Source organism: Mixophyes fleayi, chromosome 12, assembly GCF_038048845.1.
Source record: "Mixophyes fleayi isolate aMixFle1 chromosome 12, aMixFle1.hap1, whole genome shotgun sequence".
Taxonomy (NCBI): domain Eukaryota; kingdom Metazoa; phylum Chordata; class Amphibia; order Anura; family Limnodynastidae; genus Mixophyes; species Mixophyes fleayi.
Window position 1 is genome coordinate 29,082,362 of NC_134413.1, and position 15,857 is coordinate 29,098,218.

Sequence of the window (15,857 nt, forward strand, 5' to 3'; positions counted from 1 at the left end):
TGCATCTGATAATTGATAAGTGCTATATGGTTAAGCTGGGTACACACTACAGGATTTTCGTCCAATAATTGGACAAATCAGCCGACATCCGACCGGTTGGTCAGATATCGTGTGAGGGTGTATAGTGACACGATCATCTAAAGTCGTCCCAAAGTGCCGATCATAGTCTCATTTGGTTGGTCGTGCGGTTTAATATTTTCCGATCAATCACTTAACGATCATGTAGTGTGTATGCACTCATGCTGACGATCTCCATAGAGTTTACAGAGTCGGGCTCTTTTCAGTCGATGTTAGCACTGAATGTCAGATTGAATAAATGTAGAGAGTGCTGTAGAAGGAATAATTCATTTGATCGTTCTGAGACAGAATATTTTGTTTCAGAGTCACAGATGCTAACGAAATTTGTTAGGACATGTGGATAGCTATAACAAGGTGGTTTTAATCAGTGTGACAATGTGACAGTAGTGAATGAATGAATGAATGAATATTGTGCTGTCATTCTCCGGACTAGATGACCAGATAAAGAGCATAGATCTGAAGGTAAATCGTGTCAGTGTGTACGTATGAATCGTCAGACTGATCGGACCTTCAGTCATAGGTATAATTGTTTGAGATAGCACGTTGGTCAGAAAAAGTCTTCAGTGTATACCCAGCTTTAGATAGTGTTACAGGACAGTTTAAAAGACTGCAATTTTTTTCTCAACTGAATATAAACACAAACACAATTTAGGCCAAACTAGTATTCTTTTAACAGCTTTCAGAGAAGTCCGCTAAATAATAAAACAAGGAAAAATGTTTCTGAGATGCTAGGATTGTTTTTCGGTTTTGAATTGTTCATTTTCTATTTTTGTTTTTCAGTTAATCATTGTTATATTTATAAGGTTTAATTTACCAGCATAAACTGTGTCTGTCCTCAAATACACTGCAAGAAGACAAAATTGTGCTAGCTTTTAAGAGCTAAAAATACCATGTGATTAAGGAGGTCACACTGTTATCTTAGCATGTCACCCACGTTCCAGTAATCAAACCAAGCACAGACAGAGGCTGTTATCAAGTAAGGAGGCTTAGCCCTCATAAACCAATCCTTTAATCAAATAGAACAGGAAAGTGTGCCTGCAGCTAGACTGGCTTGCCTCAGACAAAAGGGTCAATGTAATTACCTTTCTCCCTTTCCTTTGTATTACACAGTGGTAATATATTGATATACTCTTGCAGGAGACTATTGCGTTTCACATTATTTGCAACTTATGGTCAACAATTTTAATTTTCAGCCAAGAAAACATCCCTTGCAGCAACATAAACATCTACAATTGTATCATTACAAGTGATTTAACCATATATTGAGCTGGCATACAAACTGGAAAAGTATTGTTATTTATTAAAAGTACATACACACCCCCCCCCCCCCATATATATATGTAATACGAGCAGACAACATTTTCCCTGGAATCAATGTTTATCTCTGCCAGTGATTTAATATGCTTACTTATATGTTAATGATTTTATTAGCTAGATCCTGACAGCATTGCCAAGTTATTCTTGAATATGAGCACTTCTTAAGACTGTTAGGCTAGGTACACACTACATAAATTTTCTCGCTATGATGTGTTATCTATAACAATATTACCAACGACTGATAAAAAGAAAGTCCAGATCAGCATGCCGATGTGAGTGCATACACACTGCAGAATTGGAATGACCTTGTTCCAGATTTTCAGTTCAGTTTGAAAATCCCGATCAACAATTTCATGTGCTTTGGAATGATAATTGTTCCAGGGTACACACTACTGTGATAACGGACCAATCAGTTGTTTGTCGTCTGATTGGCCCGATAATTATTATCTTTTATTTATAAGGCGCCACAAAGGGTCGCAGCAACATACATAGGGCAAGGGATGCAAGGGATAACAGTACAGGGTTACAGTACTGGGCATACAGGGTATATACAATAAGTATAAATAATTACCAACTTAGCGGAGAAAGGTGCACAGTGGAAAGATAATCTGCTTAAAACACTGCCGTGTACCCAGCCTTAGAGAGAATGTAACCTCCAGCAGAAATTATAAGAAATCTACAGAGCCTGATGGTTGAAGTAAGTGTGGGGGAGGAGGCTCTTACGGTAGTAGCGGTGGACTGGGTATTAATTTAATAATGAGGATGGGTGATAATTAATAGTGGGTGGACAACATTAATTTATTAGTGGGGTCATAGTAAGGACTATCAATTTAAAGAGGTGTGATGGTGGTATTTAATTAATGCGAGAGTGATAATTTATTTAATGTGGGGCTAAGTTTAGGGAGAATGAATGCTATTTTTAACTGTGAATGCCAATTATTTAACAATGGGGCAACTATTATTAAATGTGAATGCTAATTAATTAATATTTGGTGGAGGGGGGAGGTAATGTGTGTATTATTAAATGTGAGTACCAGTAACTTAATATCAGGGCATGGTGGGGGTAATAGATCTATCTATTCATTCTGAATGCTATTCATGTAATGTCAGGGCTGGTTTCAGGTAGGGAGGCCTAATTATTAAATGTAGGTACTATTGATTTAATGAGGGGAGGGAGGGATCAATAGACTTTTTAGATTTTATGTACATATCCCTTTTTTCCCTAATCAGGCCCACAACATTCCAAGAACCAGACAAGCAGCAACTGAGCTTAAGACACAGGCAGCTGCAGGTAGTGAAAGCTGCAAGAACAGGTAGGAGAGAGCAGCACAATCTGACAACTGTCCTGATTCTGGTGGGGCAGTCCCGGTTTTGTGTGACTGCCCAGCTCAATCAGGACTTTGTCCCAACTACAATAATAGTTGGGATTATGTCCCACCTCACACTGTACTGCTTGTTAAGGGCAAGCTGCATGCACTACAGTTGGATGCAAGCAGCTGCTATTAATAATCAGTATAGAAATCCTGCATTTGCCCCTGGTATGTGTCTGTATTTCAATAAAGCTCAGGGCCTGTGATTCCACCTACCTTACTCCTCTTCCTCCATCTCACATCTGTGATGAGTGAACAGGATGTTACACTGTATGCCATATGCCCTGTATTGTACTATAATATATGACTGATTTCTATTTCATGGTGTATTGTGTCGGCTGTGCTGTAGTACATTCTATGCACATACGAGAAGTATCTTTCAATGATCTGTAGTAAAGAGCTGGTTTGTAAACAGGACAACTTCCAGCCGTTTCTCCATGAAAATGTCTACTAACCACAGGGTTACACAGTCTGATAAGCTATGAATCCAACAGTTGTAATAGAGACAACACTGCCTGGGAACACTAATGTTAAAGTCTCACTCGTTGGCTTTTATATATTGAGTGTATTTCAAAAATGAGATGTCATTTACAGTGCCTAAATCAAATCATGTATTTAACTGTGTAGCATTCCTATCTGCACTGTACCACCTAGGTATACCTCCTGATCAACAAACATTCATCCTCTTATTAGAGATTACAGATCATTGTTTAGTTTTCTACCTTCACCTGTAAGCTAAGGTGTGACGATTATGTACTATTGTTATTTTCCCTTAATATTCAGGTATGACAATGTATATTGTATGTAACCTTGTAATGTAATCTCAACGTGTGCTTTGCTAAATGACATGAGTCTGAACCTATGCAAATGTCAATAATCTTTTGAAACTAGCCAGGCTCGGGGAGATAAGCATCTCGGAGGAGTTTGAAGCTCCAAAGTTGTAAACCATCTAGCCACTCAAACGAGCAAAGGAGACAACTCAGGACCTGTGAACATTCCAGATCTCAGAACATCCATAACTCACTTTGGAATGCTTGGTGCCATTTTGGGAATCAATCTGACCTAATTGAAAATGTAATTCCTAAGCTGGGTGGTGAAGAGCCTGTAAGAAGGGTTTAAAATCTTTTGCTTTAGACATTACATTGTGCATTTTCATGAGGGAGTCTATCAAGACTGAAATGTCCCATATTTCTCAATTGTGTTCCTCACACACAAACACATCAAGTATTAACTGGTAAGTAGTGATTCTGGTTTTATTTCCTATTTTATTTCTGAAACGTATTTGTGCAACTTATTGTATGTCTTGTTATAAACTTTCTTTTGTAACTAAGCCTTGGAAACACTTTTTCAGATTAAATAAATTTAATCTAGTGTGTTCTCTGTGATTCTTTGTGAAATTATGGAGGCTCATGCTACATGTGTATGTGATTTAAGTGTGAAACATTAATAAGTGGTTTTGGTGAACGTAAGGACACTATAATAATATCCTTAGTGGTGGCAGAAAAGTGTATTCATTGCTAAGTGACTAAGGTGATGCCAGTCACAGCCAGCTGTTCAGATTGCTGTATCTGGGACAAGGTGGGGCGTTTGTGACATAAGGTATCTGTTGGCCCATGTCATGTGCATTTAAATAATCATAATGCATATCCCCTATAAGTAGCCACCTAGGCTCTTCTGAACTAACATGTTTTTCCAACCAGAAAGATGCAGCGCTCTAAAGGCTAATTAGGGAACCAGTGTTTCCTGTGTACTATATTTTGTCACTATCACACAAGAGGAGCAGATGCATTTCTCATCCACTATGATTTGTAAAATGCAGTTTATGAAAAAACTAGCGTGAGCAACCTACTCCTGTATAACAATGACTTAGAGACAGGCCGGGCGCTCCCATTAGGCAAGGTTAGGCACTTGCCTAGGGCGCCGGGCTCTGGAGGGCGCCACAAGAATGTAAATTACTTTAAAACTGTGCGGCGACCGCTGACTATACCTGTCACGGCCGCCGCACAGCAGATGCACGGGGGAGGGGGGAGAGGCTATTGCTCACCACCGCCGCCTCTCTGCTCCGTCTCCTCCCCTCCACTCACTAGTGTCAGTGAGTGGAGGGGAGGAGACGGAGCAGAGAGGCGGCGGTGGTGTGACAAGGAAAGACGGGGTGAGGGGGGAGGAGGGCGCTGATTTTTGCGGGGGGGGGGGGGGGGCGATTTTTTTCAAAATGCCTAGGGCGCCATGGACCCTAGCACCGGCCCTGCTTAGAGAGCTGTGTTTCGGAGAGCTTATCTCTAAGAAGGTATAATGTTGCACCTGCTGATCTATGTTGACATGTTTCTATAAACACAATTGAAAATATTGAACTTGTTTAACTGCTTTCTCTTCAGGTTGTGGAATGAGGAGGGATAAATACAAGAGGGTTCAAAATACTGTATTCATAACCTGCAGGTTCCAGCGTACCAGTCCTTCACTGGTAAAGAAAATAAAGACCTCTCCTCTGGTGGTAAAATCAACTTACGTTTCTGGTTTTCACTTCTGAGGATGGAAGGAGAACATGGGGATCGAGTTTCCTGGTCTCTGCTGTCCGTCCCTTCTTCATCAGCCAGGTGAGTGTGAGCGTAGTGATAGCTGAGGCCAGGTCTGTTCTTGTAACGTTTTCCACAAACTACAAAAGCAATATTATAAAATGAGTGCTTGCTGAAGGCGTCTCACAGAGGGAATAACATTAATCCAATAAAAAAAAAATACTTTGGAAGACACTTTTTTTGTCACATTGTTTTATAGGCCATCAGAAAGAAAGGTATCCTGTAAAAAAAACCCTATAATAAAATCAATGATTCATTGGAAATACTATGGTAATATTCAACAGTATTTATAATGCTACTATTGTGAACCTTATTTGCAGAATTGTTTAACACTTTTGTTAGCAAATCATATATAATGATCCTGCAAATATTACCATTCTCAACATTTAGTTGATATCTGCAAAAAATACCTTACTGCAATGTTTTGTCTTAGAATAGATAAGTGCAGTGCCCATTGCAGTAACAAATCCTCGATCAATAAGAAACATTTTTCACTTCCTTCATAAACGGAATATGTATTGCATAAATCTAATAAGAATTTGTTTTGTGTTTGTTTGACACATTCCAATAAATAGCTCCAAATGCAGAAGAATGAACGGAGCTGGATGTACATGTTTGATAAGAGGAACATGACCTCTGCATTTTGTACCCAGCAACTTTTGCACAACTTACAATACCTAGTCCAAGTTTAGTGTCAGCAGCCAAACTGAAGGCCTGATACTATCAATGTTATAGTAACATTTTGTACGAGCAAGATGAGAGGCAATAACATTAAAGTACCTTTGTCAGCTGTTTTTGGGTTATGCTTTTGTTTGTAACTATCTGCAACACAGAGAGAGAGAGAGAGAAACAGAACGAAGTGTGAACCTTGCTGAACAACAAGGAACATTGGGAAAGGATATTGATATGAACAAAGAGAAATTTTCACTGACTGAGGAGAGTCTTTATGGGGCTGGTAAACGGTGCAGATCATTTCTGGTTCATGAACTTGGGATTGAAATCTTGGACATTAAGCACAAAGGTTTGGTCTCGGCAGCAGGGTGCAACAATCTTTTATGAAATACAGCATTTATGTTTGTGGATCAGTACGACTGAACAGACACCGTTATATTAACACTGCTGTTTACTGTACTGGACAGAGCAGAAAAGACTTGTGAGTTTAAAGGACAACTAAACCCCAAAATGTAAATCTTCATAAATATTGAAGGTAAAATACTTTAAGTCTGATTCTTCGATGTAGGTTTGAAATGATAATTACAGAACATTTTTTAGTTTACTGTAGTTATAATGCAATTTTGTCACTTTCACCGATACCTGGACATTGTTTAAGACATTCCTCGAAGAAGAGAGGTGATTTTGCATTTTAGCTGTCCAAATAATCACTGGAATTTATAATTAGGTTCCTTTTTATTTATTTTTATTGTCATAGGTATGGTTTTGTATGTCACCTTTTGAACGATCCCCTCCTCTTATCTGACTTTCCCCCAAATAGGTCCTGGCTTCAAGCAACTGGGGGAGAGGTCCTTTCAGAAAGAGGGACATAGCTTGTCCAAAGGTGGGTAAGCCCTTTATAGCAAGATATAGATTTATTATTTTTGTCAATGAATTGATTAGTGTGCCTTAATTTCCACTGTCTTTCTTGCTCTTTGACCCGTATGAATGTTTCAAGAGGAAAGTACTAATAACTACATTTACAGTGCTCTGCCAGTGGCCTTTTTGTTGTTTTGTTTAATTCTATATTTGCTTCAAATTCCTCTGCATTCTCCTTCCAAATGCTGTGTGCTCTGCATACAGTCCAGTCACCATCAACCCATCAGCCTGACATCAGGGTGGACTGTCTGCACAAACAGTGTTTGGAAGAAGGCTGCAGAATAATTTAAAACTCAGGACAAGTTTACGTTTACATAATGTAGCAAACTACAGTCTCCAAATGTATGTTCTCCAGGGGACCAAGTTAAAATTGTGTAATAATCCAGGACATTTTAAAATGAGTGAAAAGCATAACACCTGAAATTTAAATTAAGTAGCGCACACACACCAGGCATATTTATTTAGTTATTAATCACCCATAACCCTGACTGCATACACACACACACACACAGAGAAATCACTCACCTGTAGCACATGTTCCATCACACTGACACCATATACAGTACACACACACACACAAATCACATCATACAGTGCTCACAACAGGAAGGTGAAAGCTCCACTGGAATTGAATGCTGCTTGCATCGCTTTCCATCACAGTCACACACTTCTCTCTATCTTGGTGCATTGCATCTGTTCCATTTAGCTGTGAAGCGCTGGTTTTCCATTTGCCAATGAGTAACATTCATTACTGATTGACTGAGCAATCAAAACTGAATGTCACACATTAGTCAGTGGGAACTAGCATTTCCCAACCAATCAAATAACATTTTGTGCCCTGAACTTAAGGGAAGCATATGACATCAGTTAGGGAGTGCTGGCTTCCCGGGCAATACCAACTTTCAGCTCTGATTGCTTAATAGATCAGACATGAATGTCACTCATTGGCCAATGAAAAGCATGTGACATTGGTTTGGAAGTGCTGGCTTCCTATTGGCAATCAGGACTAAATAATGCTCACTGGGTAATGAGAAACCTGTGCAACCCGAAGGATCTTGACTGAAAACTCCAAATGCTGGAGTGAGGTGACCATAAAAAAACAACACATAAATCGAAGAATGTAAGATCAGTGATTGACTGTACAGTAGTTAGGAATATAGATGCAGACTTGGATTCCACCCTAGTAAACCAAGGCAAGGTATGACAGCCTAGAGAGCTGGGGTAGTACAAGAAATTCAATTTCCTGTGGCTATTTCAGCAGTACAGAATGTTGAATCTCTTTGAGAGTGGAGAAGGTATACCTATACCTATACAGTATGCATGAACGTGAAGGGAAACCACTGCAGCACTCAATGGAAAGTGCTGAGAGGTGGACAGCATTCTCACTTAGAGAAAATGTTACACGTGCTGCCACAAATACATTGTCTATGTACAGGGTTTAATAAGTCAGGTTTTTTTTTTTTTAAATCACTTATAAGTAGGAATTCAACTTTCAGTAGGTGCAAATTTCCTGAAATATATATACATGCCCTAGTCTTTTGTGATATTGAATGCAGCAGAAATAATGCTATTGTACACAGATTATATATTTTATCATTCTGTGATTAACTCTGCTGTCGAGTATCATGTGCAAAATAGCTTCTGACATTGGTTCTACGTGGCAAATGTCATCTTGGGTAAACAGTCCGCAAGTGGCATGCCCATTGGTTTAACAATAAAATTGTAGTAAATGTTTTAAAATTTTCCTTGTACGCACAGAACCTTCTCAGCCAGTACCCAGACAGGTGAAGTTTATGAATCAACATTGAAACCCATCATTCACATTTTATTGCTAATATATTTCCTATATATTACTGTTGTCTAAATAGGTTAGTATAGACCATAATTTATAAATCATTATTATTATAGCTTGTTTAAAATAACAGCTTTGCAAAAAAGATTTTTTTTAGCAATTATAAATTACATGCTGACCCATTGCTTAAAAGGAGATTTCTATATCAGTCATTAATTATTTGAAGCTCTGCAGACAAACCCGTGACAACTAGGTCCCTTTAGAAAAAAAAGTCTAAACTGGAAATCTCCTCTCAGAACCAATGACATGGGACCATAGTTTTACAGATCTTGTAGAAATAAATCAGTTTTGGACATAAGAAAAATAAGAGATTATTATAGTATAGAAGGGACAAGCACAGGATAAGTGGACTTTGTACATTTTGTAAAAAGAATGTTCTCATTAAATTTCCTCTTTAAATTTTATTTTGTCCTAACCCAATCCCCCCTTGACTATAATATTAATTTATTAGAGTCCTTCACCAATGGTTGTATTTAGCAGGGTTCCTGCGCTCTCATATAACAGGGATCACCTTTGCTGCTGCTCAGGTCTTTCTGAAGCAGGAGAGACCCAACACTACTTTATTGTTTTGTTTTTAAACATTGCAGACTGCTAACTGGTGGAGCGCCATCTTGGTGAATCAGACCATAGTAGCAGCAAAGGTGATCAGGAAGAGGAGCGACCCCACCAAAGGGCTATTATATAGGGGGGAGGTAGAGGGGAATCAGCCATTTAAATGAAAACTATATATCTGTTTTGCAAACAATGTTACATATATAATTTAGGCAAATAAGAATTTCTTTAAACTATTTTTTCTTCTTGTGAGAAGGAAATTTTTAAGATTTACTATTGATTGTGAGCAAATTCTGGTAATATTGCTGCTGAGAGAAAAAAAAAAAAGTACAACTGAAAAATGACAATTTCTACTTTGTGCCTGTTTAGTAATTTGTTCACACTGCATTTTAGGTCACGTCTAAACAGACTTGAATTCATTTCCTCTACCATTCGATAACAGAAATTCAATAATTCTCTTTGCAGGCTTCATCAAAACGGCTGTTCTGAGGTCACTATCTGTGGAGGAGCAGCTATAGCCCCGTTTCATATCACCAGCGATAAGTAAAACTATTTATTAATACTCTTCTGCTGGTTATCTATGATAAGCATTACAGGTGTGGGATCTGTTCCAAAATCCAGAAAGGGAAAAATAAATTAATAATTGTTGCTTTTAGTAATAATATCACACACATGATCACTATAAGCATTTCTTTCTACTGTCACTGGGGCTGATGCGGAGTTTGAACGCATATGTTTAAAACAAAAACCACAGATATCTATTGCATTTCCAAAAGTGTTGCAATTTGCAGGTTTATATCAGGCATACATCAAATACACACATACCCCGTTCACACTGCCTCAAAAACCTGGGTTGTTGCTGGTGACCCGAGTTGAGGCTCAGTGTGAACGGGTCCAGGTCTAATTCCCGGGTCCGATGACCCGGGAGTTAGACCCGGGTCTTTTGGAAGGTTATTCCCGGGTCCGACCCGGGTAGCCTCCAGTGTGAACGGTGAGACCCAGGTTTTTCAATCCGGGTCTTACAAAAAGCTATTGTAAAAATTAAATAATAAAAAAACAAACACAATAGTAGCCAATCAAAGCTCCTCTTGTGATCTTGGCCATGGAGACCCGGGCAGACCCCTGTTCAGTGTGAACACGGTCTACCCGGGTGTTTGCCGGGGTGTTCGGCACGGTCACCCGGCAATATCCCGGTTCATAAAACCGGGATATTGCCAAGGCGGCAGTGTGAAAGTGTTATTACACACAGTTTTATTGTTTTTATTGCATTCACTATTAGGTTGGTTGGCTCTTGATTACACAGGTATATCTCTCCTTGTGTACAAATAAGAAAAATGTAAAATATCTTGCTAAAATACGCTCACATAATCATATAATATGTGCACGATCAATGAAGAAAACACCTATCTGCTTCAAAGATGAATCCGCAATTAGCCGAAGCTAGTGCTGGTCACAGTTATGGATATGCATCTGTTCACAATTACACACACACACACACACACACCTGTACAGTGTTTGACATAGGTTAGACCGCCCCTTAACTCTCCATTCTGCAGGCACAAATGTCAGGTGCAAACACATCTGAATACGCGCATATGGTGCGGCTTGTTTTGTAGGCATGTGCATTACAAATTTGTAGATTTTACACTATGCAAATGAGCATACATCCAACTAAGTGTCAGGCCCACTGTGTGGAGAGCAAATGTCTAAACAATTTAGTAACATGGGAGATGCAGGAACCATACAGATTAAGGAATTGGTCCTTATCTTGAAAACCCTGTGTCCCACTCATGGGAGGTTATCAATTTTCAACATTGGAGAAAGTGAGGATAGTCTCAATCTTACACTAAGATCTGGATATTGGGCCTGATGTATGTCCAGTTTGGCCACACACAAAGGTGTTTGGGTGAAGTCCACACAGATTTCATCTGTTCTGTGTGAACTTGGAGGGCTGGTTGACTCCCGCACAGATATCAGTCAGGCTGTGCTGCTTTAGTGATTCTTTTATCAATTGTAAGATACATTGGAGTAATGTAATGGGAGGGATGTAAAATGGGGTGTAATTAAATCAACAACTCAAAAGAATTAGGAAAATCTCTGAAATGCCAGACAACAATACTAGCTGTGAATGGCACAAGCTGGGCAGCAAGAAGAAAAAGCTGACATCAGTAGGAAAGAGAAGTCAGATAAGCAAAGACACAAAATAGGAGACAACTGCAGGTAACAGCCAAATGGAGGAGCCGAGGTACCCATAGCCTTAACTGCACAGCTGGGTGCGTGTACACACCGGGCTTTCACCTGTTTTACATGCATGAAAAATGAATGTAAAGTACATGGTTCTACTTATATGCTGCTGTGCATGTAACACTCATTGTTTGTTTTTTTGACATGCTTCATTTTTGGCATGGGCCCACAGATTTTCCATTGTTCCGTGTAGTGTAGTCTGAGTGTGCATTCTGAACACCAAGTGTTACAAAAATAAAAGTAAAGTACCGTATATACTCGAGTATAAGTCGACCCGAATATAAGCCAAGGTACCTAATTTTACCACAAAAAACTGGGAAAACTTATTGACTCGAGTATAAGCCTAGGGTGGGAAATGCAGCAGCTACTAGTAAATTTCAAAAATAAAAATGATATATACAATCTATAAAAACAAATGTATTGTTCCCAGACTAGATAAATAAATAGGATGATTGACTGGTGTAGCAATACCAACATGTAATATATCACAAAGGATATATAGGAGATGCAGACCTCAATAAACAGTACTGAAGGGAATGGTGGTATATCCGGAGGCTCCAAACTGTATAGGACATAACAATAAGGAACAATGCAGAGCAGTGTTGGTGTTTATAACTCACGATTTCTTGATAGCAGTTCTCAGTCCGTCCGCGGTATTCCTTAAAGACTGCAAGCAAACAGATGGGGTGCGCTGACTATAATAGCCGTCCAGACACAAAGTCTTTTGAAGGAAAGTTCCTAGCTCCGTTTGGTCCTACCACTCCAATAGCGCTGGTTGAAGTTGTGACGTTTCCATTCTTCAGACGCGCCTGTGCAGGAGGTTCCTGACGTCCCGGCTGTTACTGATTTCCTCATGTCTCACTAAACAGGCTGTCAGTGCAGTCCAGCGCTGCAGCGGCAGAGGATAAATGGGATGTGAAGCGATGATTCATTTACCATTCATCGCTTCACATCCCATTCATCCTCTGCCGCTGCAGCGCTGGACTGCACTGACAGCCTGTTTAGTGAGACATGAGGAAATCAGTAACAGCCGGGACGTCAGGAACCTCCTGCACAGGCGCGTCTGAAGAATGGAAACGTCACAACTTCAACCAGCGCTATTGGAGTGGTAGGACCAAACGGAGCTAGGAACTTTCCTTCAAAAGACTTTGTGTCTGGACGGCTATTATAGTCAGCGCACCCCATCTGTTTGCTTGCAGTCTTTAAGGAATACCGCGGACGGACTGAGAACTGCTATCAAGAAATCGTGAGTTATAAACACCAACACTGCTCTGCATTGTTCCTTATTGTTATGTCCTATACAGTTTGGAGCCTCCGGATATACCACCATTCCCTTCAGTACTATTTATTGAGGTCTGCATCTCCATCACCCGAGTATAAGCCGAGGAGGGCTTTTTCAGCACAAAAAAAGTGCTGAAAAACTCGGCTTATACTCGAGTATATACGGTAGATAATCGGTTGTAGAGTTTAATTTTTAAATAATAAACTACTTCCCTGTAGTAGGTTCATATCGCTTTTTTAGGTAGCTTAGTTCCCAATGTTTCCAGGGCAGAGAGTACATATGCTTGTGTGTTACTTGGCCATCCCATGAGATCATTTTTTAACGAGAGAGAAAAAGAGAAAAACATGTTTTAAACTGATTCTGATATTACATTTTATTTTCTCTTTTGTGGTAGTTGTCCTTTGGTTCCAGAATGGTCCTTTAGTCAGCAGCATAGACATTGTGTCACTTGCAGATTGAAAAGCTCATAAGTATTTTGAAAGCAAAATAAAAGGCTACCATGCAACCAGATAAAGCTGTGTAGCCAATGCAGAAATAATAAAACAAAGGAAATGCGAGGCTGCAGGTGTGTAAGGCTCAGCAGTATGGAAATACCCTGCACAACAGGGGAACACTACTTACTGTCACATACGTAAGGTTTGTCATGCTCATCATAAGACGTATCATTTCTCCTCCTCCCACCACGAGCCTAAAATTGAAAGGCAACATTTACTGAATGTATGGGGTTGTATAAACTGTACCATAACTGTTGTGTATATACCATTAATATTGATAGTTCTCAACATCTATAGCTTACTGGAAAAGGTGAATTTCCCTAACATCTACTGGACTTTGTCTTTCATTTACACTGTTTATAATTCTTGTAATTCATTGAGTAAAACTTAAAAAGGGATCAATAACTTTTTATAGCATAAAAAAATAAAAACAGTCCTCAATGAAATGTTACCACTAGATGTAATTACATGCAGTACTGCAACCTATTGCACCCTCCAGCACAGTATACACACTATTCCCTTCTTGCTGCAGTTATACATTTTAAAAATGCATTGAAACAAATAGGAGTCAATCAAACTGGTATGAAGAAAGCATCAGCAAGTCTATAGGCAAGATAGAAATCTGATGATCTTGTGGCCATTTATTAGTAAAGGTTATTTACAAATACAGCATGATATAGGCCAACAGTGCATATGCCCCCCCCCCCTTCTTTTATGACGTCCTGCATCTATTTTTCTGCAGTTATGACAGTTTTTACAGGTTGTCACATGGGTTAGCATGTCAACAACATTTCCTTCTATTGTGAGGAACTGGATTCCTGATTTTGCAACCAAATGCAAAACAGATTTAGTGTTAAGAAATGCAAAGTTAATAAACACAACAGCTAACCATCTTTATTCTCTGTCATCCCCAGGTATGTCCAGCAGCTGCTACTACTCTCATCCTCTCCTAATCTGAACCTCATCTTATAACTGATGCTTTACATGTGTGCAAACTATGAACTCTAAATGTATGTTATAGGAATGTGTTATCTCCTGCTACAACCTGTGTTAGGCTGAGATGAGTGCCAGAATGGTGTCATAAACTCTGCTTCACTGACCAGCAGTCTAAGATCAATAGTTGTTTTGTTTTTCTTCTTTTCTATTAGCTGACCATTGAATTATATCTGAGCATTCACTCTTAAGGGTAGATACATGTTGGTGTTTTTCTACACTAAATGTTTTTTTAAGCTGTGTTAGGAAATGGACAGTCCAACGTTAATTGTACAAACAGGTAACAACTCTGCTGCCTGACATTAACTGACTACACCTGCTGCAGCCTGGCACTCTACTCCTTATTTCACTATCCTGGACATTGTAACTTGGTCATTTTATCTTTGTTGTCTCTATTTCCCTGCTTCACTCTCATCATCATCACCATGTATTTATATAACACCAATTCAGCAGCACTGTATATAGAATATTTATCATTCACATCTGTTCCTGCCCCATTGGGGGGGGCACAGTCTAAATTCCCTAACACACACACACACATACTCTAGTGTTACTTTTGTTAGTGGCCAATAACCTACCAGTATGTTTTTGGAGTGTTGGAGGAGCATCCGGAAGAAACCCACGCAAACACGGGGAGAACATTCAAACTCCACACAGATAATAAGGCCATGGTCGGGATTCGAACTCAAGACCCCAGTCCTGTGAGGCAGAAGTGCTAACCACTAAGCCACCGTGCATCCAGCTGCTCAACTTCTGCTTGCTCTCTGACCCCTTTCACTTATTACTTTGGCTTTCCACAAACACAATCACCTCTATTTTCTCACCACTTCACTCCTGCCTCTGTTTCTTCACTGATTCCATCTCTCACACTATTTTCCCATTGGCCTTGTATTTACTGTTCTTAGCTCTATCATTATTGTACTAATTGCCTTTGCTCTAAGATACCACTCTGTGCCAACATGTTGCTTTTCCATAGCAGTACCTTACTGTTCTTTTACCACTTTGATTACATTCCTACTATCCGTCTTCTACACTACCCAGGCACAGACACAATCATGCACCATCATGGATGTTGCCCAAATAGGCGATACAGACCTCTCCACATCATGGCCTCAGTATCTTACAGACCTCTGCATCCTAGTGAACCCCACTATGCCTATTGCTCCTTTTGTCTCATTGCCCCCTCCCTTTGAATGTAAGCTCTCGCGGGCAGGGGGCTCTACTCTATATGTCTCATGTCTGTCCACTCTTGGTCTTCCTATGTCCCTGTTTTTGTCTTTTGCTCATTTGTTTTTGTATGCCATGCAATTTGTTTTGTTAATTGCATATATGCATTTATTATTCTGTTTATCTGTACCCATCGTTCTTACCCCCTATGTATGGTGCTGCAGAAGCCTTGTGGTGCCTTATAAATAAAAGATAATAACCGTTTAGAAATGTGAGTCTCAATTTCTCCTTCCTCCAACAGCAACAATTTAGCAGGCAAAAAGGAAAGTTGTATTTAATTAATGT

At 39.5% G+C, this 15,857-nt stretch overlaps 1 protein-coding gene and 1 long non-coding RNA gene across 7 annotated transcripts in view; one reads left to right on the forward strand and one right to left on the reverse strand.

Annotated features, from left to right (window-relative positions):
* DPF3 (double PHD fingers 3) overlaps positions 1-15,857 on the reverse strand; it is a 255,030-nt gene that overhangs the window by 44,191 nt on the left and 194,982 nt on the right. For all 6 annotated transcript variants that reach the window (XR_012680234.1, XM_075192794.1, XM_075192795.1 and 3 more), the window contains 2 exons: positions 13,480-13,546; positions 5,272-5,418 (listed from right to left, as the gene is read on the reverse strand). Coding sequence is in view for 5 of the 6 variants with exons in the window: in XM_075192794.1 (XP_075048895.1) it covers positions 5,272-5,418; positions 13,480-13,546 (214 nt within the window). In the remaining variant the exon portion in view is untranslated. The remainder of the gene's footprint in view (positions 1-5,271; positions 5,419-13,479; positions 13,547-15,857) is intronic.
* Positions 5,280-15,782, forward strand: LOC142108860 (uncharacterized). Its single transcript, XR_012680235.1, has 4 exons — positions 5,280-5,359; positions 6,831-6,893; positions 9,798-9,875; positions 14,267-15,782. It is a non-coding gene; the product is annotated as an uncharacterized LOC142108860 (long non-coding RNA).